A 27,975-nucleotide genomic window follows, 5' to 3' on the forward strand; every position below is an offset into this window, starting at 1 on the left:
TCCAATTACTGGGCATCTACACAAAGGAAAAAAAGACATTCTATAAAAAAGACATCTGCACTAGAATGTTTACAGCAGCACAGTTCACAATTACAAAGATGTGGAAACAACCCAAGTGCCAATCAATACATGAGTGGACTGATAAAACAGGGTATATGTATACCATGAAGTTCTACTCAACCACAAAAAACAATGCTGATATAGCACCTCTTGTATTATCCTGGATAGAGCTGGGATCCATTCTACTAAATGAAGTATCCCAAGAATGGAAAAACAAGCACCACATGTACTCACCATCATTAACTTAGCTTATTAAGTTAATTAAGTTAACTTATTAAGTTAAGTTAATAAATTATTAAGAATTTCACTCCATCAAGGTATTAACTGATCAACACTTATGTGCACACATAGTAGTAACATTCATCGGGTATTGGGCAGGTGGGGGGGAGGAGGGGATGGGTATATTCACACCTAATGGGTGCGGTGCTCATCATCTGGGGGATGAACACTCTTGAAGCTCTGACTTGAGTGGGGCAAAGGCAATATATGTAACCTAAATATTTGTACCCCTGTAAGATGCTAAAATAATAAAAAATAAAATAAAGTATACCATATATTGCCTACCTATATTCATATAACTAAAAATTTTTCTATTACAGTAATAAAAATAACATGTTGACATAAAAAAGTCAAACATTAAATTAAGAAGTCACAAAGCATCCCTAACAACAGGGTAAAATCTCTGAAAACTCGTAGAAAGAAAGAGACAGTAGAGACGGCTGCATATTTGATTCAGTTATTAGCATTTCAAACAGGGATTTAAAAATAACTATGATTACCATGTTTAAGAAAATAAAGAGAACATTGGAGAATTTCACTAGAAAACTGGTATTTTGGGTTTTAAAAATAAGAGGCAAATAAAAATTTACAGCACAAAATATATAAGAAATTAATAATTCTAGATTAATCTAGCTAGTGCACTATCAATTTTGCTTATTTCTCAAGGGACAAACTATTTGGTTTTTTGATCCTTTGTATTTTGTTGTTTGTTTGTTTATTTGTTTCAATTTCATTTAGTTATGCTTTTGTCTTTGCTATTTCTTGTCTTCTGCTAACTTTGGGTTTGGTTCTTATTTTCTAGTTTCTTAAGGTATAATATTAGGTTGTTAATTTGTGATCTTGCTGTCCTTTTGATGTAGGTGTTTAGTGCTATAAACTTTCCCCTTAGCACTAAAATTTTCATCTTAATTTCATCATTTACCCAAAGATCATTCAGCAGTAGATTGTTTAATTTCCATGTAGTTATATTGTTTTGAGAGTTCCTCTTGGAAATGATTTCTCATTTTTTCTACTAGAGTCTAAGAAAATAACTTGATATGATTTCAGTTTTTTCAAAATTTGTTGAGACTGTTTTGTGGCCTAATATATGATCTATCTTGGAAAATGTTCCATGTGCTGATAAGAAGAATGTATATTACGCAGTTTTGGGGTAGAATGTTCTGTGAATATCTGTTAGGTCCATTTGTTCTAGAGTCCCATTTGAGTTTAGTGTTTCTTTAGTGATTTTTTTCCTCAGTAATATGTATAGTTCTATCAGTGGAGTGTCAAAATCTCCCACAATTAATATATTGCTGTTTATTTTTTTTTGTTAGGTGTAGTAGTATTTGTTTTATGAATCTTGGAGCTCCAATGTTAGATGCATATATATGTAAGATTGTTATATCTTGTTTTTGAATCAATCCCTTTATTATTATACAGGTGTCCCAAAAATCACCATGCATAGGGAAAATGGGAAATTGTAGCTAAATGTACCTTTACTTGCAAAATATTCATTACAAAATTTTACATAACTTTTTCTTTGTATGGAGACTTTTGGGAAACCCTATATAATGACCTTCTTCATCTTTTTTTTTTTTTTTTTTTTTTGCTGCTATTGATGTAAATTCTGTCTTATCTGATACAAGAATAGCTACTCCTGATCACTTTTGGGTTCTATTTGTATGGAATATTTTATTCCATTTCTTTACTTTGAGTTGATGAGACTCTTTATGAGTTACGTGGCTCTCTTGAAGACCACAGATGTTTGGGCTGTTTTTTTTATTCCATTCCACCAATCTATATCTCTTAAGTGGAGCATTAGGACCATTTATTAATACATTCAATGTTAATAATATGAGATAATGTCCCAGACCTTATGTCAATTGTTATTTAGTTGCTTTGTGTTCTTCCTTGTGTTACTGTTTTATAAAAACTGTGAGTTTTTTCTTACTCTTGTGAATTTTTATACTAGTGAGTATTGACCATTTACTTCAATGTTTAAAACTTCCTTGAGCATTTATTTGTGTGGATGGCCTGGTGGTGACAAATTCCCTTAGCAATTGCTTGTCTGGGGAATTTATTTCTCCTTCATTCATTAATCTTAGTTTTGCAGGATACAAAATTATTAGCTGACAATTATTCTGATTAAGAAGATTAAAGGACCCCAATCTCTTCTGATTTATAAAGTTTCTTCTCAGAAGTCTGCTGTTAGTCTGATGGGTTTTCCTTTATAAATTACTTGATGTTTTCATCTCACAGCTCATAGAATTTTCTCCTTCATGTTGACTTCAGCCAGTGTGATGATTATGAGCCTGGGTGATATCCTTTTTGCAAAGAATCTTTCAGGAGTTCATTGACCAGCTTCTTATATCTGAATGTCTAAATCTCTAGCAAGACCAGGGAAGTTTTCCTCCATTATTCCCTCAGATAGGTTTTATGAGCTATGTACTTTTTCTTCTTTTCCGTCAGAGATACCTATGATTCGTATATTCGGGCATTTTACATAATTCCAATTTCTTTAAGACTTTGTTCATTTATTTTGGTTCTTTTTTCTTTATTTTTAATTGGCTGGGTTAATTAAAAAGCCTTCTCTTCAAGCTCTGAAATTCTTTCTTCTACTTAGTCTAGGCTGTTAAAACTTTCCACTATATTTTGAGATTCCCTAAATGACTCTTTTATTTCCAGAAGTTCTGTTATGTTTTCTAAAAAAATAAATAAATCTATTTGTTTAGTAAATTTTTCATTCATGTATTGATTTTTTTTGTTTCAAATAAGCTCAATCAGAAATGAAAAAGGAGACAATACAACTGATACAACAGAAGATCATCTGAGACTACTATAACGCTTCTTTGCACACAAACTAAAATACCTAGAGAAAATGAGTAAATTCCAGGAAATGCACAAATTCTCAAGCTTGAATCAGGAAGAAATAGAAATTCTGAACAGAGCAATAATGAGCAGTGAGATTTAATTAGTAATAAAAAATTTCCCAACTAATAACAACTCAGGACCAGAGGGATTCACAGCTGAAGTCTACCAGAACTACAAAGAAGAACTGGTACCAATTCTATGGAAACTATTCCAAAAGATTAAGAAGGAGGGAATCCTCCTTAATTCATTCTACAAATCCAGTATCACCCTGATACCAAAGCCAGGAAAAAACACAACAAAAAAGAGAGCTACAGACTGATATCATTGATGAATATAACTGTAAAAATCTTCAACAAAATACTAGCAAACGAAATCCAAAGCACATCAAAAATATAATTCACCACAATCATGTGGGTTTTTTTCCCAGGGACTCAAGGATTGTTCAATATTCACAAATCAATAACTATGACTTACCACATAAAGATAAGTAAAAATATAAACCATATGATTATCTCAATAGATGCAGAAAAAGCACTTGATAAAATCCAACATTCCTTCATAATAAAAACCTACAAAAGCTAGGTGTAAAAGGAACACACCTCAAAATAATAGAAGCCATATATAGCAAACCCACAGCCAGCATCATACTGACTGCAGAAAACTTTAAAGCATTCCCCCTAAAAACTGGAACAAGGCAAGGATGGAAAAGAAAGAAATAACAGGTATCAAAATTGGAAAAGAGGAGTCCAACTACCTCTATTTGCCATCAATATGGTCTTATACCTAGAATACCCTGAAGACTCCTCCAAAAGACTCCTAGAATTGATAAATCAATTCAGAAAGTTGAAGGTTATAAAGTCAACATAGACATTGGCAAATCAGTAGTATTTGTTTTTCGTGTGGGGGAATCTACAAACTTTGGTTAAGAGTTAAATTACATAGGGCATTTGAATCATGCATCAAGGTGATGTTAGGAAAAAGTGAGGTTGATGTCTAGCTGAGTTATGCTTATATGATGCCATTTATTAATGTTTTGTCTCAAGAAGTTTTTTATGTAATTCTAATAAAATTCTAAAATGTATGCTGGGGTGCAATGGCTCATCCCTGTAATCCTAACACTTTGTGAGGCTGAGGCAGAAGGGTCGCTAGAGCCCAGGAGTTTGAGACTAGCTTGGGCAACATAGTGTTACCCTGTCTCTACAAAAAATAATTTTTTTTTAATTAGCCAGGTGTGGTGGCATATGCCTATAGTCCCAGCTACTTGGAGGCTGAGGCAGAATGATTGCTTTAGCCCAGGAGTTTGAGGTTGCAGTGAGCATGATAATACCACTGCACTCTAACCCAGGCAACAGAGTGAGACCAAAAAAAATTTTTTAATTACATATAGTACAAAAAGATTAATCATCTAAATTATCCAGATATAAATCTATGAGCATATGGTTTTCCTTTTGAAAGACAGTTATGCCATCTAATATTAAATAACAAAACAAAACAACACTCGATTTGTCAAACAGACAACTGAGATTGGGTAGATGAGGGTTATGGGGGATCCCTTCCAGAGATTTTTGTATAGCTAACCCCTTAGAGTAACTCAGTGCTAACATAAATACCTTTTAACTTTAACTCTAAGTGATTACACATTGAAGTTTCATGTTTTATTTATTTAGTTTACGACAAAACTAGACTAATAGAATCAGATAGAAATATTATACGTGGTGAAGGTTTCAAGACTATTACAGCAACTCGATATGAAACAATAACAGCCATGACCAAATTGGCTATAGTAAACTGTCACGTACATGGAAGAAATGCACTTAATCTTAAGGTATGCTAAATCTTTTTATTTACAATGTCCAGTTGTGTTATCAATTATTATTATTTTTTTTTCTTTTCTTTGTCACCTGCAACTGAGATATCAATTATTTTTGTTTTAGGTTTCCCCACATAGGTAAATTTGTATGTCATTGAAGAGTTTTTCTGGTTGCAATAGAGATTTCCCAGAACCACATTCTGATTGCATCTCTAAACCTATCTGCCTTCAGTATTAAAAGATGCTCAGATTTGAAATAATTAAAGTGCTTTTTTCATTAGTTATCATGATAAGAGAAATGGGATTCAGATTTGTCATATTTTTAAGTTATCAGCAATCTTTGGTCTTATAAAAAATCTAGTACTATGCTGGCTTTTCACTAAACATAAGCTCTATATGATGGACAGCAATAATACTAGTTTCAATTTATTAAGCTCCTATTATGTACCAATTACACATTACTTCTAAAACTCACAGTCCTGCCAAGTAGATATTACAATATTCATCTTAGAGGTAAAAGCACTGAGGATCAATGAAAGTAACGTGCACAACATCTCACAGTAAGCAAGTCAGAGAGCTTGGATTTTAACCTAGAACTCTTTGGCCTCAAAATCGATGCTCTTTTATATTAAATTTTATTTTGATATAGGCTCAAACCCATAGAAAGTTTCAAAATCAGGAAAAGCTGCAGAGTGCATTTCTTTGAAAAATCAGGGTATTCAAAAATGTTTACATATATTGAAAAATTTGGAAAGCCACATGCCTGCCCAGTGTTATACGCATTCTAAGAAAAGACCTGAGAAGGCCTGAGCTTTCACATCTGGCTGACTTCCTGGTGCAATACAGGCAGGAAGTGAAGGCTAAGGCAGAGTTGTAAATGGCCTAGCTAATCATCCCCTAAAAATTAAATGAGTGTGTGTGTGTGTGTGTGTGTGTGTGTGTGTGTGTTAAATGAAACGAATAAACCTACTTTATTTAAAGGTAGAGAAATAACCACATTGTGTTAGTCCATTTGCATTTCTATAAAGGAAATACTTGGGGCTGGGTCATTTATAAGGAAAAGAGGTTTATTTCACTCATGGTTCTGAAGGTTGCACAAGAATCTTGCATGTCACCAGCATCATCTTCTGGTGAGGGCTTCAGGGAGCTTCCAATCATGGTGGACAGTGAAGGGAGAGCAGGCATGTCACATGGTGAGAGAGATCAAGAGAGAGAGAGGGGAGGTACCAAACTCTTTTGAACAATCAGTTCTCACAACTAATAGAGCAAGAACTCACTCATTTCCATCTGGCGGGCACCAGGCCATTCATGAGGGATCTGACCCCGTGACCCAAACACTAGGCCTCACCTTCCACATTGGAGATCAACTTTCAACCTGAGATTTGGGGGAGACAAATATATGAATAACAATTTACACAAAACAAATGCAGTGATTAATATACTGCAGACTCAACGCATAAATGCTTAACAGTTGCTAGTGTAATTCAAGAGGCTGAGAAAGCCTCCACATTCTTTGTGCTATTTAGTCCTTCACATTCCTTCCATGATAACTACAGCAAACAGAATTTATTATGAGATGAGAAAAGCATGATCCAGGGGACCTTTGATTGGCAGACCTCAGTTTATATCCACAGTAAAGGTCCCTGGAATCCATGAAGCAACATGAAAATCACTGATATCCACACATTCAGCCCATATTTATTAAAAACCCTCTGTGTACCAGTGATAAACTATCACACTGTGTGTCACTGATCAAAACAGACAAGATGTCTATTTCATGGAGCTTAAACTTTAGTGTAGTGAGATCATACACACACACATACATACATTTATGTGTAATATGTTCTGTGGTGATAAGAGCTATGAAGCAAAGTAAAGCAAGTGGAGGGGATAGGGAGCCAAAGACCAGGCACTGATCCGAGAGGTGGCCATTTATGATAGATTGGTCAGAGAAAGCCTTTTGTTTGGATGATTTATAGGCAAATGGCTGACAAGAAGCAGGCAGCTGAGTAAAGGGAGACAATAATTCATGAAATGGATAGGGCCAGAGCTTTCCAGGCAGGAGGAAATGTAAAGCCAGTAGGTTTACCTTTTCCCAAGGGAGGTCATCTGAGCACACTAAGTAGGATAATTAGAGCCTGTGACAGACACATTTCTGCCACCTAACTTGTACCACTAGTTCTGTAGAGAAGAGAAAAATGTTTAATGACAGGAACAAGAGGCACTTGCTTTTGTCTACTACCAACGTAGTAGTAGTAGACACTACTACTACTGTGATATATATTAATACTTTTAATAATAAGTTAGTCTTGAACCCAGTGCCATCAATTCTGAGGTTCTTTAGCCATGAACTTTATTTTTATATAGCACATGCCACAGCATAATGCCTTGGCAACGACGCCTCTTTTGCCTACAAGCCAAGGTTTGATCCTCAGCGTCAGAGTTCCTTGGTTCATTCAGTTGATCACTACCAATTTTACACCCTCTGAGAAACAAATATTTCAGCCGTCCTGGAGCATTAAAGATACTTGTGGTGGGGCAGGGGAGGACACTAGACATATCACAGTCAGTTGCTATAACAAAATGCCATGGATCAGTGCCTTAAACAGCAAAAAGTTATCTATTGCAGTTCTGGAGGCTAAGAAGTCCAAGATAAAGGTGCTTGTAGATTTGGTTCCTGGTGAAGGCTCTCTTACAGATGGCTGCCTTCTTGTTGTACCTGCACGTGGCAGACACAGAGTAGCTCTGGTCCTCTCCTCTTCTTATGAGGGCATAAATCCCATCATGGGGGTCCTTAAGATCTCATCTAAACCTAATTACCTCCCAAAGGTCCCACTTTCAAATACCATAATATTGGGGATCAGAGCTTCAACATATAAATTTCGGGGTAGGGGACAAAAACAAGCAGCAAGACAAAGTATTTCCTCAGTCTAAAATTGGGATATCTAACAAAAAGTTTTAGGTGCATGTTAGATTAATAGATAGGTAACAGAGAAATAGAAAATAGGGACTAAAAAAGGGAATAAAGGAGTTAATTAAGTATAAAATGACTCCATTACTTATATTTCAGCATGTAGCAGGCAATCCATAAATATTTGCTTGTTACTGATTGGAATAATGTTGTCATACATATAGCACCATACTTACCACATATATAAATACTAAGTAGTGTTTTTATTTTGTGTTTCTATCTTGTGCATACTTAAGAAATTATTACTATGACCAACTAAAAAAATGAATAGAAGCTGAGTATAGGCTTGTTAGTGTATGGTATCAAACACTGTCACTCAGATTATGTGCTCATTTTGTTTTACTCTTATGTAAAATATTTTGTGCATTGTTAATTAACATGTTATATCCTGTCACTTTGTTTTAGGGCTATTTTCTCCTGAATTGTCCAGACTTAACATGTTTGGCTTTCCAATTGGTATATCTTAATTTATCATTTAATGATCTTTGTTACTTTCCCACAGAAGTAAGTTCCTTTTTATAATTATATATTGATATGATTTATTATTATAAATATTAATTATGATAAAAAGTAGACATCTTATGATACTCTGAAGTCACTATAAAGTACTATAAATAAATTTGGGGTTCTATCTAAGAAAAATACTTATTTTCATAAGTCTAAAAAGTACAGTACACTTTTCTTAGGAAGGTCCATGATATAATCCTCAAGGCCTATGTTATAGTCAGGCTCTGAAATATTAAATAATTTATTTATTCTTCTAACTCTGAATAAAACCTAAAATAAACCTTATCCATGTGTTAATTAGAAGCTTTAAAAACAAGTTAGTGACCAGGCAATGTTGTAACAAGTTTTAATTATCATAAGCTAATATATGATATTCTATATAACAAAATGTTTATTAAGTTATCAAAGATAATCAGATATGAGATGACCTAATTTAATGTCATGTTTAATGAATGAGTCATTATGATTAATTAGGGAAAATTGTGTTTTCGGTATCTTTAGTCATTGCTTCATTGGTCACTGAGTGATTGGTTGTTTTGTGAATTGATTTCCAGAAATTGATTTCCTGTTAGTGAATTGATTTTGGCAAATTTACTTTCTTCCTATTTCAAACATATAGTATTGAAAACATATGTTTATCTGTAATATCATGTTTTTATTTTCACTAGGAAAAGTTACTTTTTCTTTTCTAGTATATAACACCGGTCTTATTACTTTGATGAGGACAAATTGACACAAATTCCCAAGGAATATAGGGATCTTATTTCCTCACATCAATTTAATCTTCTTTTAAGTAGATACAGATAAAGCTTGTATATTTGCTGAAGAATACTTCACTCACTAAAAAATAATGTATAAATACAAAGCAGCTCTTCAGATATAAGATATAAAGTGCTCATTTTTAAAGTGACAGAAATCAGTAGAACTTGTCAATAAAATGCAGATCTGTGTTATATAGCTATAGATAAAATATTCCAATGACAATAATAATATCAAGACTTAGAAAGTATACACTGGGGCTAGGCTAATGATGCCTGATTATTAGCATAGTGTAAAGGTAATGAGTAGAAAACTGGGGGCTGGGGTAAGTTGAGTGATTGGAATTATTACAGGCTTCAGGGAAATTCAATATGGGGGAATCAGGCAGAATGCAAAGTTCACAAAATAGTTTAAGATAGGTAAATGTAGAAACAAAAATGTTAAGTAAGAAGGTTAATATAACAAACCCTATAAACATATACTTGGTCTCCTTTCTTCTTTTAGGTTCTTTAAAAGACATAAAATCATATACAATAAAATTATAGTAATGAATTGTTAGATCTGTAACATATATGGATGTAATATGTATAAAATTATAGCACAAAAGAGAATTGGGAATAGAGTATTTAGGAGGAACATTTTCATATCTCATTGGAATTAAGTTAGTATAAATCTGAAGTAGATTCTGATAAGGTGTATATCTAACCCCTAAAGCAATGACTAAGAAAATAACTCAAGAGAATATACTGAAAAAATTATTAAAGTAATTAAAACGTTACACAAGAAAAATATTCACTTGATACAAAAGAAAGCAGTAAAGGAAGAACATAAGACATATAGAGGCCAGGCGCAGTGGCTCACGCCTGTAATCCTAGCAGTCTGGGAGGCTGAGGCAGGCAGATTGCTCAAAGTCAGGAGTTCGAAACCAGCCTGAGCAAGAGCGAGACCCCATCTCTACTATAAATAGAAAGAAATTAATTGGACAACTAATATATATAGAGAGAAAAAATTAGCCGGGCATGGTGGCACATGCCTGCAGTCCCAGCTACTAGGGAGGCTGAGGCAGCAGGATCGCTTGAGCCCAGGAGTTTGAGGTTGCTGTGAGCTAGGCTGACGCCACGGCACTCACTCTAGCCTGGGCAACAAAGTGAGACTCTGTCTCAAAAAAAAAAAAAAAAAGACATATAGAAAACTAAGAGTAAAATGGCAGATGTAAATTCAATCATGCCACTAATAACATTAAATGTAAATACATCAAGGAATCCAATAAAAAGATACAGATTATCAGACTAGATTAAAAAAACAAAATCAAATGATATACTGTCCATAGGAAACACACTTAAGATTGAAAGATACGAAACTATTGAAAGTAAAAGCATGAGAAAATATATATCATGCAAATCGCAACCATGAGAAAGCTGGAGTGACTATACTAATATAAGAAAAAATAGATTTTAAAACAAAAAATGTTACTAGACATAAAGAGGGACATTTTTTAATCCATCAGGATAAAATAACATTAAAAATATATGTGTATTTAACAACAGAGCCCCAAAGTATATGAAGCAAAATCTGAAAGAATTGAAGAAAGAAATAGAAAATTCAACAATAATAGTTGTACACTTTGATATCCCACTTTCAATAATGCACAGAACAAACAGGCAGAAGAGACATAGGGAAATAGAAGACCTGAACAACACTATAAACCAATTAGACCTAATAGACATCTATGAAATATTCAAGCTAATGACAGCAGAATATACAATTCTCAAATTTACATAGTACATTTTCCAAGATAGATAACATGTTAGGCCACAAAAAAAGTCTCAATAAATTTTAAAGGATTGAAAATCATGGAAGTCTATTTTTGGCTACAACAGAATTAAATTGAAAATCAAAAATGGAAAAAAATTTGGAAAGTGACAAATATGTGAAAATTATACAATTCACTGTAAATAACTGGTGAGTCCAAGAAGAAATCAAAAGGGAAATTAGAAAATTTATTTGAGATGAATAAAAATACAACATACCAAAATTTGTTAGATGCATTTACAGCAGTGCTTGGAGGGAAATTTATAGCTGTAATTGCCTATTATTTTTTTTAAAGTCTCAATTAATAAGCTAATCTTCCATCTTAAGACACTAGGAAAAAAAGAGCAAACTAAACCTAAAGAAAGAATAAGGATGGAGATAATAAAAATTAGTACAGAAATTAGGGAAATAGGGAATAGAAAAACAATATAGATGTTCAACAAAACCAAACATTATTACATTGAAAAGATCAACAAAATTGACAAACCTTACCTAGAATGACCAAGAAAAAAGACAAAAGACTCAAGGTGCTAAAATCAAGAATGAAAGAGGGAACATCACCTCTGACCTTACAGACATAAAAAAGATTTTAAGAGAATACTATAAGTAACTGTATACCGACCAATTAAATAACTTAAATGAATGAACATATTCCTATAAAGACACAAAAATGGACTCAAGAAAAAATAGGAATTATACTGTATTTATTATAACAAGTAAACAGATTCAAAAATAATTAAAAATTTTCCCACAAAGAAAAGTCTAGGACAAGATGGCTTCATGGGTAAATTGTATCAAACATCTAAAGAAGAATTAAACCAATCCTTCACAAACTCTTCAAAAAAAAAAAAATAGAAGAAGGAACACTCCCCAGTTTAAACCATTAAGCCAAGAATATGATAAGAACAATAACTACAGAACGTTCTTTCTTATGAACATAGATGCTAGGATCTTCAACAAAATGCTATTAAACCAAATTCAGCAACATATAAAAAAGCTTTTACACTATGACTAAATTATATTTATCCAAGTAATGCAAGGTTGTTTCAACATACAAAAAGCAATCAATGTCATATACCATATTGATATAGCAAAGGGGAAAAAAAACTACACCATTATCTCCATAGACACAGAAAAACACATTTGGGGGAATCCAACACCCTTTCCTAGACAAAAAAAAAAAAAAACAACTCAACATCTAAGAATAGAAGGGGACTTCCTCAACCTCATAAAGGGCATCTACAAAAATCCTACAGCTTATATCATAGTTAATGGTAAAAGACTGAAACTTTTCCTCTTAAGATCAGAAGCAAGACAAGGATGTCTACTCTTGCCACTTCTGTTCAGCGTTGCACTGGAGTTTCTAACCAAAGCAATTAGTCAAGAAAAAGGCATCTAGGTTTAAAAGGAAGAAGTAAAACTATCTTTAGCTGCAGATGACATGGTCTTGCATATCGAAATATGAGGGAATTCCCTAAAAAACTATTAGAGCTGATGATTGAGTTCTGCAAGATTGCAGTGTTCAAGCTCAATATACAAACATCAGTTGTATTTCTATATACTAGCAATGAACAATACTGATAATAAAATTAGGAAAGCAATTTATAATAGCATAAAAAAATCAAATATATAGGAGTAATTTTAGCAAAAGTGCAAAACTTGCACTGTGAAAACTACAGAATATTGTTGAAAGAAATTAAAGGAGACATACATGGGTGGAAAGACATCCCATGTTCATGAATCTGAATACTTAATATTGTTAAGATGGTAATACTCCCAAATTAATCTACAAATTTATTCAATCTCTATGAAAATTATTATACTGCCTTTTTTGTGCAAAATTTGACAAGCTGAGCATAAAATTCATATAGAAATACAAAAAATTCCAAAAAGCCAAACCAATTTTGAAAAGAAAAATAAACTAGAGGATTCACACTTCCTGGTTATAAGAATAAGCATGCTCTACTCCACGAAATTTGGATCTTTATGATGATAAAAAGGTTTAATTTAATGTTAAAGAGAGCTAATATAAGACCTTATAAAGATTTATCAGAGAGCAAGAAATATATTAATCAAGCAAAGATCATAGATTTATATGGTATATTCTATTTTCAAATTTCATATGTAAAATTAATATACATGAAATTACTATTATATCTGCAATAATCTGGCTATAATATCTGACACTTCACTGATCATTAAGGTTAATTCCACTTATCTCCCTGGTTCTGCAGATACCTCCTTATGCCCTCATCTTTCCATGATTGCATCATATGAAACCATGAAAAAGGATCCCTTCTGACTTAGAAAAAGTCCATTCTTGAGTTAAGGGTATATAAATATGTTACCAAAAGCTCAACCACTTGTCCTCGAGGCTATATCAGAAGAACAAGAACAAGTGGTTTGAGGGGAAGGAAAGAGAAGTTTTATTACCTTGTCGGCAAAGGAGGAAAAATGATAGACCTTCTCAACTCAAAATCCAAATTTCCTGAACATTAGCAGAAATACAGAGCTCTTAAAGGATGGGTTCTCAGCTTCAGGCAATTACTGTTAACTACAGTTGATTATTCTGATCACCCTATCTCCACTGAAGACAATCTGGTGACCTCCACCCAGGACCTCCCTTTACCAGGTCCCAGCTGGGCCATCTCCTGCTGCACACACAAAAAAAGACTTACCCTGCCCCTCCCAACCACTGGCCTGAGGCAGTGATGCAGGCTTTAGTTCTCAAAAAGGAGTGGAGGATGCTTTAAAGAGACAAAAAATATTTTTGCCATTTTTTCAGGCCATTCCCTCTGTTACATATTCCCCACTCTCAATATTTCCCTTCCATATCTATGGGAGGAGGGGTGACTGCACGGTTTACAAGTGCAGTAGTTGCACTGTTTCACCAAATCGTTCATATTAATGCTAGCCACTTATTTTGAAGGTTGACCAAAGGTGTTTATTGACAGAGCCAATTAACATTGCTATAGTGATTCTATCACATTAGCTCAAAGTGCTTAGAAAAGGTAACAAGTAGGGATTTGCATACTTTATTATTCCATTCATGTTTGTTTCTTTTTTTTTTAATTTTATATTTTAATTTTTTCACCTCCAAGGTTCTCTTGACATGTTTGTTTCTCTTTTATGTTCCCCAGGTATTTTGTCTTAAAAATTTACAAGTACTGAAACTGAGAAATAATCCTATCAAAGAAATTCCTTCTGAAATTCAAAAACTGAAGTACCTTAGAATTTTTAGCATAGCTTTTAATTGGATTACTGTCCTTCCACCTGGGTAAGGTTGTTAGTTTGAGTCTATAAACACATAATATAAAGAGTTTACAATTTAGAAAAGGAACAAACAATTTCCCTTTTGAAAGCAGCTAGCAGTTTTTCGGATATTTAGTAATTCTTATTCTGTTCTAAGTAGCTGATTTGCTTCTTATTATGATGTTAAAAACAATCCTAACAGCTATATAGGTGGCAATTAATATGGGTCTAATGAATATACATCTAGATATCCATTATCTGAATATGAATTAAATTAACAGAAATCATTTAAACCAGTTCAGGTGAGAATCTTGCACCTATATCTTTATAGCATTTTTGGATATGGAAAGAGCACTGAACTTGTAACTAGGAAATCTAGACCTTTGACTTTAAAGTTGATGATAATTACCTATTTGATCTGGAGAAAGTAACTTAACTATTCTCAGCCTCAATTTCCTCATCTGTAAACTAAGAAGACTGGTTTATATGATATTTAAGATCCTTTCAATTCAATAGGAATGCTGATATTTGGGCATAAAAGTCCATATATGGACTGGTAATTATTTAACTCCTAACTTCTAAACCAAAACCTTGACCAAATGTCAAAACAAGATACTTCTTCCAATTAGAGTTTAACAAATTGAATGTAGGTTAAGGGAAAAGGGATAGGGACTCATATGTTTAGAGTTTTGTAACCACAAAAAGCTCTTTGATTTGTCTTTTAATTCTCTTACAAAATGAAGATAATAAATCATTTCAAAAATCCAAATTTTTTTTTTCTTTTCTCAGGGCTTTTAGATAGAAAAGATAAGAAAAGGAAAAGCAGAGTTGGGGGAGGAAAGAGACATGTTTTTGTGATGTTATTACCCTTTAAGTGAACAAAGGAAACTACATAATTCATGAACAAATACTGTTTGCTATAAAAACAATTTTTAGACTCAAACCATGAGGTTATGTGAAAATAACTATCACAAAGGCAAAGAAAAAGTCCTTAAATTTTTTAGTGGATAGCGGAGAAAAAGATGACATAGAAAATTGCTACTTTTAACTAACAGAATCAAATTTGTGCCTTACTTTCTTGATTCAGTTTGCTTTAATTGGCAGGCAGGTTCTTTTGGAAGCAGAAGCTATTTAGAGCAAAGAGCGTAACAACCTACTTGAAAGCCTTGTATAAAGAACTGATTCTGAAATTGCACACATTTATGTTCCCATATTTTTTTTTATTAAAGAAGGGAATTAAATTACTTTGTACACATCTGAAGAAAACAGATACTATATTTTAATTCATACTAATTTGGATAAGTTACTTAGCCTCTTGCAGCACCCACTTTTTTAAATATGTAAAATGTAACAATCTTGCAATAGTATGGTAAAAGATCGTTCTAAATTATCATGGACATATACAAGGATATTAATAAATAATATTTATATTGCTGTGGTGGTTGTCACAGATAACACTTGCAATTATTAATGCTAATCTAATCTTGCAAGCTAATAGCAGGGCTCTAGTTTAAGCATCTCATTGCCTAACAATGTGTTAATAAACAAAGCAATGAAATAAATGTAAAAACTTCTACACAGGCCGGGCGCTGTGGCTCACGCCTGTAATCCTAGCTCTTGGGAGGCCGAGGCGGGCGGATTGCTCAAGGTCAGGAGTTCAAAACCAGCCTGAGCAAGAGCGAGACCCCGTCTCTACTATAAATAGAAAGAAATTAATTGGCCAACTGATATATATAGAAAAAATTAGCCGGGCATGGTGGCGCATGCCTGTAGTCCCAGCTACCCGGGAGGCTGAGGCAGAAGGATCACTCGAGCCTAGGAGTTTGAGGTTGCTGTGAGCTAGGCTGACGCCACGGCACTCACTCTAGCCTGGGCAACAAAGCGAGACTCTGTCTCAAAAAAAAAAAAAAAAAAAAAAAAAAAAAAAAAAAAAAAAAAAAAAAAAACTTCTACACATCCTAAAAAGTATATAATAGATTTGATGCTGGTGGGGGAATAGAGGATCAGACCAAACTGAGGCTGTCTGAAGAGATTTGCTCTCTAAAATCATATATAGATGAAGCAAATTTCAACTCTAGAACCTATGCAACCTCCTTAATTAGCTTCCTCACTGCTGTCTACTAGCCCAATTAAACCTCACAATCAGCAGGAATATATCATCCATGGTGAAAGCCTGGAACTAAACTAGGTTGCCAGTACTGAAGTGATAAGGGAAGATGGATGAAATAATTCTAGAAACTACCTGAGGCAAGCCAATAGCATGATTTTGAATTGAAAGATAACAGCAAATGGTACTAACATTTTCTTTACAGAGATAAGAGATGAACACTATATTGAAAAGGCATTTCTTTTGTTTTCCTATTCAATCTCATTAATTTCTCAGAGCAAATGATTTCAAATTAACTGGCATCACCATTCCTTTCATTCAATTGTGATTATGATTCTATACCGTATATAGACACTATGTAAGGCATTAGTTGTATAGAAATATAAACTGAATCCCTGGCCTCCAGAACCTCATCAGTTTTAGGAGGCAGACATGTATTACACAGTGTGATAGGTGCTATGATGGGGTAAGCAGAGAAGTACAGAAGAGGTATCTCACCCAGTCTGATGGATTTGGGAAGAGTTTGTTGGAAGAGGTGATAGCTAAGCCAAGACTTATAAAATGAAAAGACAGGCCGGGCGCGGTGGCTCACGCCTGTAATCCCAGCACTCTGGGAGGCCGAGGCGGGCGGATTGCTCAAGGTCAGGAGTTCAAAACCAGCCTGAGCGAGACCCCGTCTCTACCATAAAAATAGAAATTAATTGGCCAACTAATATATATAATATAAAAATCAGCCGGGCATGGTGGCGCATGCCTGTAGTCCCAGCTACTCGGGAGGCTGAGGCAGGAGGATCGCTTGAGCCCAGGAGTTTGAGGTTGCTGTGAGCTAGGCTGACGCCACGGCACTCACTCTAGCCTAGGCAAGAAAGCGAGACTCTGTCTCAAAAAAAAAAAAAAATGAAAAGACAATGATCAAAGAGTCAAGTTTGCAGAAATTGCACATGGTATCTGGAGATATATGAGAACTGGTTAATTCAGGGAATTTTAGCAAATAAACACTGGACCATAGAAGAATATGGAGGAGCATGGGAAGTGAGTTGGACAAGTGGTCTGGGGCCAGATCATAAGAACCCTCATGCACCACGCTAAGATAGTAAGAAATTAGTGAAATACTGTGCTCATGATGCCTTAGCTAATAATCATGTAAATAAATTTTCATCTTTCTCCTGGAAAACAGGAAGGTATTTGAGAACAGCACACACAGGGAAGGGGATGTTTACTAGGCATTGTGATGACTATTGCACTTAGTCCTTCAAGTCCAGTCTTCGCAAAGCAATTTCTACTTCCATCCCCCAGGAGTCAGGGTTTGTGGCAGCATAACATCTGTGTTATAGAGTCTTTGTATTCTTTGGTTCTTACTTTTAAGAACTTACCTTGATGGAAAGAAAGTTCAAAGGTACTTCACTAGGAAAGTCTTAATACAACTGTACTGGGTTGAACAGTGCCCCTCAAAAATCCATGTCCATACAGAACCTCAGAATGTGACCTTATTTGGAAATAGGGTCTTTGCAGATGTAATTGATTAATAAAAGGTCATACTGAATTAGGGTGGGCCCTACATCCAATGACTGGTGTCCTTATAAGAAGTTCATATGAAGACAAAGGCAGAGGTTGCAGTTGTGCTGCCACGAGCCAAGGAATGCCGAGGATTATGAGCACCCACAAGAAGCCAGGAGAGAAGCAAGGGATGATTTCTCCCTCAGAGCATCTAGAAGGAACCAATCCTGCTGATAGCTTGATTTCAGAATTCTGGTCTCCTTAACTATGAAAGAATAAATTTCTGTTACTTAAGCCACCCAGATTGGGGTAATATGTCATGTCAGCTCTTGGAAACTAATACAACAACCATGAAAAAAAAATATCTAAATGATGTTAAAAATTTCTCAGGTGACTTTTCCTAAATTGGGCCTTTGTTCATTCCAAGCATCCAAAGCCAGTCTTAATAGAAAGATGAATAATTTTTAGGAACTTCTATGTTAATTACACTATGTATAATGAAAAGAAGTCTACATAAATGTCAAGATCATAGAAAACCATTGTTTTTCTATACTCCTCCATCCTTAATCAAGTATTTAATTATTTATTCCCAGTAATGACAAATACATAATCATTTTTACAATTAATTCTCTCTTTTCAATTAAGGTTATTTCGCTTGTATTATCTTGAAGAGCTTGATATTTCCTACAATGAAATTAGGTTTATTCCAAATGAAATCCAGAAACTCAGGTATTTTGGAAGTAGTAAGTACATAAGAAAATCATATGGCCCTTAATGATATATTTGGTAATGATTGGGATGGGGAAAATTGCTTCCTTTCATTTATTTAATAGCCATAAAATATAATATGTGAAGCACAAAGTTTACTGAAAATGTGATTTGACTGATTAGTGTACAGGATTTTAAAGACATAACATTTTGTGCTTGCTTCAGCAGCATAGATACTAAAATTGGAATGATACAGAGAAGGTTAGCATGGCCCCTGCACAAGGATGACACGCAAATTCATGAAGCATTCCATATTTTTTAAAACTATGGTGCTCAAAAAATTGTAGTGTTCAACAGGGATTGGGGGGGAGACCCACATATTAAGGATGTGATGAGCATTGTAGGGGGGAATGGATTACCTCTATACCTTTTTAGGGAGAGGCAAAGATACACACTGTAACCAAATGTCTAAAAAAAATCTGTTATTGGGAGGTGAAAAGGTGGAAGGGGGGAGAAGGGGAAGGGTATGCACTTACATGGTGGGTGCAGTACACACCACTTGGAGACTGGACATGCTTGAAGCTCTGGCATAACAAGGTGGGGAGGGGGGGGCAGGGGCAAGATATATAACCCTAACAATATTTGTACCAACAGAATTTGAGATAATAAAAAAATTTTTTTAAAGTCAAACATAAACTCAATATAGTTACCATTTCTAAAACATTAAATGATTGATAAATGTCCAACTACTTTAAAAAAATTTAAAAAATAAAATTAAAATTAAATTTTATTAAAATTAAATTTTATTAAAATTAAATTAAAAAAATAAAGACATAACATTTTCAGTAATGATTTAAAGAATGATATGGATGACTACTTAATAGAATAAGCTACTTATGTTCATTTTTCTTGTGTGTATACCTATGGTTCTTTGCTTCATTTATTTTTTTGTAAGGAAATACAGGAGTTCAAGACCAGCCTGAGCAAGAGCAAGACCTCATCAGTACAAAAAATAGTGGTGGTGCATGCCTGTAGTACTTGGGAGGCTGAGGCAGGAGGATTGCTTGAGCCCAGTAGTTTGAGGTTGCAGTAAGCTATGATGATGCCATTGCATTCTAGCCTGGGTGACAGAGCAAGACTTTGTCTCAAAAATAAAGGCTGTAGGAATTAAAACAGCTTAGTACTGGCAGAAGAACAGGGAATTAAACCAGTGGAACAGAACAGAGAATCCAGATATAAAACCATCCTCATATAGCCATCGAATCTTTGACAAAGAAGAAAAAAACATGCATGGGGGAAAAGAATCCTTATTCAATAAATAGTGCTGGGAAAACTGGATAGCCACATATAGAAGACTGAAACAAGACCCACACCTTTCACCTCTCACAAAAATCAACTCACGCTGGGTAACAGGCTTGAACATTAGGTGTGAAACTATTATAATTCTAGAGGAAAACATTGGAAATACTCTTCTAGACATTAGCCTAGGCAAAGAATTTATGAAGAAGACCCCAAAGGCAATCACAGCATCAACAAAAATAAATAAATGGGACCTGATCAGATTAAAAAGCTTTTGCACAGCCAGAGAAACTGTCAAGAGAGCAAACAGACAACCCAAAGAATGGGAGAAAATTTTCACAATCTACATATCTGATAAAGGGCTGATAACTAGAATCTATTTAGAACTCAGGAAAATCAGCAAGAAAAAAATCAAACAACCCTATCAAAAAGTTGGCAAAGGACGTGAACAGAAACTTTCCAAAAGAAGACAGAATAATGGCCAACAAACATATGAAAAAATGCTCAACATCTCTAATCATCAGGGAAATACAAATCAAAACCACAATGAGATATCACTTATCTCCAGTGAAAATGACCTTTACTAAGAAGTCCCAAAACAATAAATGTTGATGTGGATGCGGAGAGATGGGGACACTCCTACAATGCTGGTGGGACTGTAAACTAGTTCAACCTCTGTGGAAAGCAATATGGAGATACCTTAAAGCAATATAAGTAGATCTACCATTTGATCCAGCAATTCCACTACTGGGCATCTACCCAAAAGAACAAAAGTCACTCTATAAAAAAGACATCTGCACTTGAATGTTTATAGCAGCACAGTTCACAATCGCAAAGGTGTGGAAACAACCCAAGTGCCCATCAATACATGAGTGGATTAATAAAATGTGGTATATGTATACCATGGAGTACTTATTCAGCTATAAGAAACAATGGTGATATAGCACCTCTTGTATTTTCCTGGCTGGAACCCATTCTATTAAGTGAAGTATCCCAAGAATGGAAAAATAAGCACCACATGTACTCACCAGCAAATTGGTATTAACAGATCAACACCTAAGTGGACATATAGGAATAACATCTGTCAGGAGTTGGGCAGATGGGGGGCAGGGGATGGGTATATACATACATAATGAGTGCATTACGCACCAACTGGGGATGGACACACTTGAAGCTCTGACTCAAGGGGGGAGGGGGAGCAAGGGTAATATACATAACCTTAACATTTGTACCTCCATAATATGCTGAAAAAATAAATAAGTAAACAAACAAACAATGTTTTCCATAGAGATAAGATGTTGCAAAAAGTTGAAAGATATATTCTAGGCTGTGCTATTCACAGAAATATACTTATTTGCATAATAATATTGGTTAAATTGCTTTATAAATAAATTCTCTTAATTCCAAGGAAATACTTAAATACACACTTGTGTTTTATTGCTACTAAATTTGATACCAATTTTCAACAACATTGAGGCAGAATTTTACTTCAATATTATGAATTGTATTAATATTTTTTAAAATATGGTTTCCTTTATTTATAGGTCACTTGAAAAACTGAATATCGATGGGATTGAATTGTCTTTTCTCCCAAGTGGAATTCTGAAGCTTAACCTGATAAAAATTCACATTGAGAATAATTTCATTCTTCCTTGCTTTTGGAAAGAAAATTCTTTGAATAATCCACAACGACTTACTCAAATTATTGCTTTCTTCATTGTCAAAAATAATCTACAGCGACTTTATGATGATATTCCAGTAAAAATTCAAAAGTTACTACAATGGTGAGCAGATGTTGAAGCCCTTTTAACCAAAACACACTTTTAAGCATTTAAAATGTCCTTCATTTCAGGCCCAGATGGCCATTTTAGTAACACACATGCACACACTCCACACAAAACCATACACACAGTCCTTCAAAATTGCTGCTTCCAGCTCTTCAGGGGTAATAATTCAATCCCATTTTTAAGATATCCTCAAGCTATTACTTAAATTCAATGTGAAGTGTGAACTGCTGCGGTGTTTTCAACAATATCTATATATGGCTGTCACATAAATATTTTCTATGAATTTCTAAGTATGTAGAAATGGGTTCTTCCAAAACAACTGTTTAGTTCCAGGCACACTATATAGGGAAATGTTTTACTCCACTCTACTGTCACAGAGACCAGGAGTAGGGCAGACACACATGGAACAATTTGAACAATTTCTTTCCCTAGGTGTCAATGACCAGTGTTGGAATCATCGCCTCAGCTCAGGACTACGGCTCTTAAACTCCACACGCTCACAGTTCACTTAGGCTTGTCTCTTACTTCCTTCAGATGATATAAGACCATTTTTACTAACATGTTGACCATTAGTACTTAGGTTAATAATTTAACAAATATTTGCTACGTGCCTAAGTAAGATAGGTTTCCTAGGAATATATAAGTTACTAATATTGACTCAATAAAAGGTAGAAAACCTGAACAAACTAGTATCTATTAGATAAACTGGAAAGAGTGGTTTAAAATCTGCCGGTAAAGAAGGCACCAGGCTCAAAAGTTTTTGATTTTAATGCACTGAGATGTCAATGCTCATGAAACTTGATTGCAAGTGAGAAAGTAATAAAGATCTTCAAGGGCAAAAAAGTTTTTAAAGAATTAAAACCTAACTAGTGAGTATTAAACAGATAGGAGACCGTGAGATTTGGATTCAGCATAAGATAGGAAAACTCCACCTGAGATTCACGAATTTACATGTGGACTCAAGAACAGGCTAAGTGGTCCCAGAGCAGTGAACTCCCTCTCTCCTGGCAGAACAAAATTTTTGTGAGAGAAACATCCTCAATTTTGACTGTAAAGATTCCAGAAAATTAAGTTCAAATAAATATTATCTGACGATTTAAAGAAATTTCCAAATACACGAGGAAACAAGCCACCAAGAATAAAAGTCAGCAAAAACAATCGACAGATACTAACATCCAAGGACCTAAGATATTAGTATGGCTTACAGAATATGAAATACCTTCTCTCAGTGCTTAAGGAAAAAATATAATTTTAAAAATAGTTTTGGAATAAGAGAACATCAAATAAGATCAGGAAAATATGAAATTTTAAATTCTAGAAACTAAAAATGTAATAGTTGGAGTTAACTTGGTACATGAGTTAAAAAGCAGATTATACACACATGAAGAGACCACTGAAGAGATTATGGTGAATATGCAGATAGGAGGTAATGAGATGAAGAAAAAAGAGGACTCAGAGATCCAGAAAGTGAGAACAGGCCAGGCATGGTGGCTCACACCTGTAATCCTAGCACTTTGGGGGAGCTGAGGCAGGAGGATTGCTTGAGGCCAGGACTTTGAGAACAGGCTGGACAACATAGCAAGACCCTGTCTCTACAAAAAAATAAACAAATTAGCTGGATGTGGTGGTGCATGCTTGTATTTCTAGCTACTCCAGAGGCTGAGCCAGGAGAATCGCTTGAGCCCAGGAGTTTGAATTTGCAGTGAGCTGTGACTGGGCCACTGTACTTCAGCCAGGGTGACAGAGCGAGACCCTAACTCAAAAAACAAAAATGAAAGTGAGAGCAGAGAGAGAGTGACAGGAATCATTGTTCAATGAGCTAATGGCTACAAATTGTCAGAAGTAATGAAAGATGTGAGCGCCTTACAAAAGCTAAGTAAAACAACACCTTGTGGTGAAATTGAAGCATACCAAAGACAAAGATAAGGACTTAAAATAATCCAGGAAAGATCATCACTTACAAAAAACAACAAATCAACTGCCATCAATAGTGGAACGATGACTGAAAAAATATTTTTCCCAGCAAAAGTAACTTTCAAGAACAAGATAAAGAATGATATTTTCAGAGAAACCAAAACACAAAATCAACTCTCAACAGATTTTCAGTAACGGGGGCTACTAAGGATGTGCATCGGAAAGAAGGAAAATAACTCCAGAAGCAAGTTCTGAGATGGACGAAGAATGGTGAGAAAATAAATTGGAAAATATGTAGGTAAACAAACATCCTCTCTATGAAGTTATAATAATAGCAATGCCTATTATCTGGGGGTTAAAAATAAGATATAACTAAAGCCAAACATCAAACAATTGGAAATGTATTTTTGAAAAGATTTTTTTTTTGATGATAAGGAGAAAAAACATTATATACCTAGGAACATAGCAAGTAAAATATGTGCAAAATTTTTAATTTAAAAAATTAAAGCTTTATAAAAATGTAAAGAAGGCTGAATTAACTGGGAGAGATATACACATTCAGAGATAATAAGGTTTAATATTAAATATATGTTGGTTCTCCCTAAATAGAGCTAAATTCAATGCAATTATGGTAAAAATCTCAATAGAACTTTCTGAGAAACTTAATAAGCTGATGCTAAATGTATATGGAAAAGCAGAGGCTCCAAAATAGTCAACACAAGCCTGAAAAGCAGCTTGCCTACCAGACATCAAGACTTAATATAACATATAATAAAAAATGTAAAAAAAAAAACTTATTATAAAGTTAGAGAAAGTAATACAGGATGGTATTAGGTGCAAGGAAAGGCAAATCAACCAATGGAACTGAAAACATAGCCCACTTATTATGTTCCCATGCATATGGGAAAACTTGATATTCAAAAAAATAGCACTGTGGCTCAGTAGAAAAAGGATAGACTTTTCTTTCTTTCTTTCTTTCTTTCTTTCTTTCTTTCTTTCTTTCTTTCTTTCTTTCTTTCTTTCTTTCTTTCTTTCTTTCTTTCCTTCCTTCCTTCCTTCCTTCCTTCCTTCCTTCCTTCCTTCCTTCCTTCCTTCCTTCCTTCCTTCTTTCTTTCTTTCTTTCTTTCTTTCTTTCTTTCTTTCTTTTCTGTCTGTCTGTCTGTCTGTCTTTTTTTTTTTTGAGACAGAGTCTCACTGTGTTGCCCAGGCTAGAGTGCCATGGCATCAGCCTAACTCACAGCAACCTCAGACTCCTGGGCTCAAGCAATCCTCCTGCCTCAGCCTCCCAAGTAGCTGGGACTACAGGCATGTGCCACCATGCCTGGCTAATTTTTTCTATATATTTTTAGTTGTCCAATTAATTTCTATTTTGAGTAGAGACAGGCTCTCACTCTTACTCAGGCTGATTTCCCACTCCTGACCTTGAACAATCCTCCCGCCTTGGCCTCCCAGAGTGCTAGGATTTACAGGCATGAGCCACCACGCCCGGCCTAGACTTTTCAATAAATGATGCTGAGACATTTGGTCATCCACCAGGAAAAAAATATAAAATTAGTTTCCTGCTATGTGTTTGCCACCATTGTATACAAAAATCACTTCCATTTGGATTAAAGATTTAAAAATCCAAAGCAAAACTCTAAAGCCTTTACAAGCAAGTGTAGAAGACTATCTGTGTGACTTCATGGTAGAGAAAGATATCTTAAACAAAACACAAAAAAATGTGAACAGTAAACTAAGTGTCATAAATTTGGCAAGAGTAATATTTCCATAAACATAAGACACCATCGATGAAATTAGAGGATTAAGCCATGAACTGGAAGAAGATATTGCAAAGCTTATAATAGTTAAAAAACATATAGACAGTCGTCCTGTATCCCACAGATAAGGGGGATATGTTCCAAGACCCCTGATGGATGCCTGAAACCTCAAACAGTACTGAACCTATATATACTGTGTTTTTTTCTATACATACATACCCATCATAACGTTTAATTTATAAATTAGGCACAGTAAGATATTAATGAAAATAACTAATAATAAAATAGAACAGTTATAACAATTTGCCAGCAGCCCTACTCTTGCACTTTGGGGCCATTATTAAGGAAAATAAGGGTCACTTGAACCCAAGCACTGTGACAGCACAACAGTTGACCTTACAACTGAGACTCCTACTCAGTGACTGACAGGCAGAGTCTACAGCGCCAAGACGATGACTAGAGAGATGATTCTTGTCCCAGGTGGGCAATTTAAAACTTGTGAATTGTTTGTTCCTGGGATTTTCCATTTAATATTTTTGGACCAACGTCGACCATGGATAACTGAAACTGTGGAAAGTGAAACCCCTGGATAAGGGGGGGGCTACTGTGTCTCTTCCACAAAGCAGTAAGAAAAGATACAACCCATAGACAAGTGGTTAAGTGATAGGAATGCATGATTTATGGACGACATGGTGGTAAATACGAAGAATTACAAATCTCACGTCATTATTAAAGAAAATTTGGAAATTAAAAAAAAATTGTAAAGAAATTTAAAATGCCCTGTCATCACATTTTCCAAGGTTAATAACTGTTTTTAATTTTGGATCTATGCTTAGAGTCTTTTCATATTGTGCATATATACTTGTTTTAAAAGGTTAGGGTTGTATTATATACATATATCTACTTTATTGTTTAGCTCTTTTAGCATTTAATTTTTCATTTAATGGTAAGTACACCATCTAGATGGTAAGCTCAGTAAATATAAATGCCATATTTTATACCACTTTGAGTCTTGCATCGCATAAAGCACAGTGTCTTTATTTTAGTAGACATTTATTAAATATTGACTTGCTATTTCCTCCATTTTAGCACATCTAGGTGTGACTGGTGCCATGGTCCAAAGTTTGGCAACGGTTTTCGTGTCATCCGACCCTATGATATTTTTGGAGCATTACAGCTTCCTGTTATGTTTTATGTCTGTTCTTCTCATTGCTATAGAAAAGTAAAGGAAGGCGGTTTTATTTCAAGGAGCATTCCTGACAAAAAAATAGCTATAAATTTGGAGACAGTAAATGAATGATAGTACAATGATTTACCATTTCCACTGTAAAAGCCAATAAAATTTATATATATAGTAATTCATCTCTTTGGAAGTACAGGTTCTGTATGGAAGACGTGTTTTCTCATACGAATGAATTCTCTTTATGATCCTAGCTCCTTAGGAAAGTTTGTGATTGTTAAGAAACTGTTACAGAATCCTTCAAGAAGGATTAGTAAAGGCCTTTGGATTTAAATAAAGATTAAGAAAATGTCTTCCCGAGTCTATTTACTATTTAAAAAAAAATGTTAGAATCCTTTGCAGAAAGGATTGTATCTTACAACTGGTCTTTTCATGCATCCATACTAAGCAACAAGATAGCATTTCAAAGTCATCAGTAAGGTCTATGCTGCGTATGGCTTCTAAGTCATGCATTCAAGTACTCAATGTTTGTGCATTTTTTGTGGAAAACTCTCCAGTGCCTACTGTCTCGATTGTGGATTATTCTGGGGAACAAAACATTGATTCTAGTTCCATTTTTAGTTGTTTGAATTCATTTCCCAGGTTCTTAGAGAACTGGGACCATCTCTAACAGTTACCTTGACCGTGACCTGCATCTCATAAAGCCGAGATACTGGGTCTGATTCCATAACCTAGCACCAGTAATCAGCAAGGTCTTCAGTGATAGCCCGAAAAGAAAATAGAGTAGAACCTACACAGCAGTATATGCATACAGTAGAACTTAAGGCTTTAAGAATTACGTCTAGGAGGAGGAAGGTAAAAGAGCATTTTAATATAACAAACAATTTTAGAATGGCATAGACTTTTTTCACATATGGCCTTTTATGTGCAGTTAACTTAAATCAAAAATATCATTGCCAATTAAACTTAATGAATAAAATGATTTAAGTTTATACAGCTGTCTTATTATTAGAGAATGTCAGAACATATACATTGTGTCAGGTTTGTGTGTATCATTTAGTGATATCATTTAAATTAAAGGTAAATCACTCTAGCCTGGGCAACAAAGTGAGACTCTGTCTCAAAAAAAAAAAAAAAAAAAAGGTAAATCAGCAAAATAATTTTTCCCACTATTGATTTCAGTATACTGGGATGCTTACATGCTTTTCCTTGAGACTCAGTTTCATTTTAAGCAGAAATGGGCAAACTTTGCTTGAGAAGTATACACTGTAGTCTCCAGCACAAGAATAAAATTATTTATAATAGAAGTAGCTACTGTATCACACATGTAATATAGGAGATATTTATAGCATGACAACAAATTAATTAATTAAAAATATAATATACTCACAATTATAAAATAAGATAAAAGGTAAGATTAACTCCT

At 34.5% G+C, this 27,975-nt stretch overlaps 1 protein-coding gene and 1 non-coding gene across 3 annotated transcripts in view; both read left to right on the forward strand.

Annotated features, from left to right (window-relative positions):
* The window catches only part of LRRC63 (leucine rich repeat containing 63), a 40,885-nt gene extending 14,058 nt beyond the window's left edge, over nt 1–26,827 (forward strand). For both annotated transcript variants that reach the window (XM_012782703.2, XM_012782702.2), the window contains exons 5-10: nt 4,857–5,014; nt 8,376–8,474; nt 14,189–14,325; nt 18,550–18,633; nt 21,456–21,695; nt 26,459–26,827. In XM_012782703.2, the coding sequence (XP_012638157.1) occupies nt 4,857–5,014; nt 8,376–8,474; nt 14,189–14,325; nt 18,550–18,633; nt 21,456–21,695; nt 26,459–26,669 (929 nt within the window). In that variant the 3' untranslated portion in view covers nt 26,670–26,827. The remainder of the gene's footprint in view (nt 1–4,856; nt 5,015–8,375; nt 8,475–14,188; nt 14,326–18,549; nt 18,634–21,455; nt 21,696–26,458) is intronic.
* LOC142875277 (U6 spliceosomal RNA) lies at nt 18,825–18,931 on the forward strand. The gene has a single exon (XR_012922674.1). It is a non-coding gene; the product is annotated as a U6 spliceosomal RNA (small nuclear RNA).
* Nucleotides 26,828–27,975: the final 1,148 nt, after the last annotated feature.

The sequence above is a fragment of the Microcebus murinus genome, chromosome 13 (assembly GCF_040939455.1).
Source record: "Microcebus murinus isolate Inina chromosome 13, M.murinus_Inina_mat1.0, whole genome shotgun sequence".
Classification (NCBI taxonomy): Eukaryota; Metazoa; Chordata; class Mammalia; order Primates; family Cheirogaleidae; genus Microcebus; species Microcebus murinus.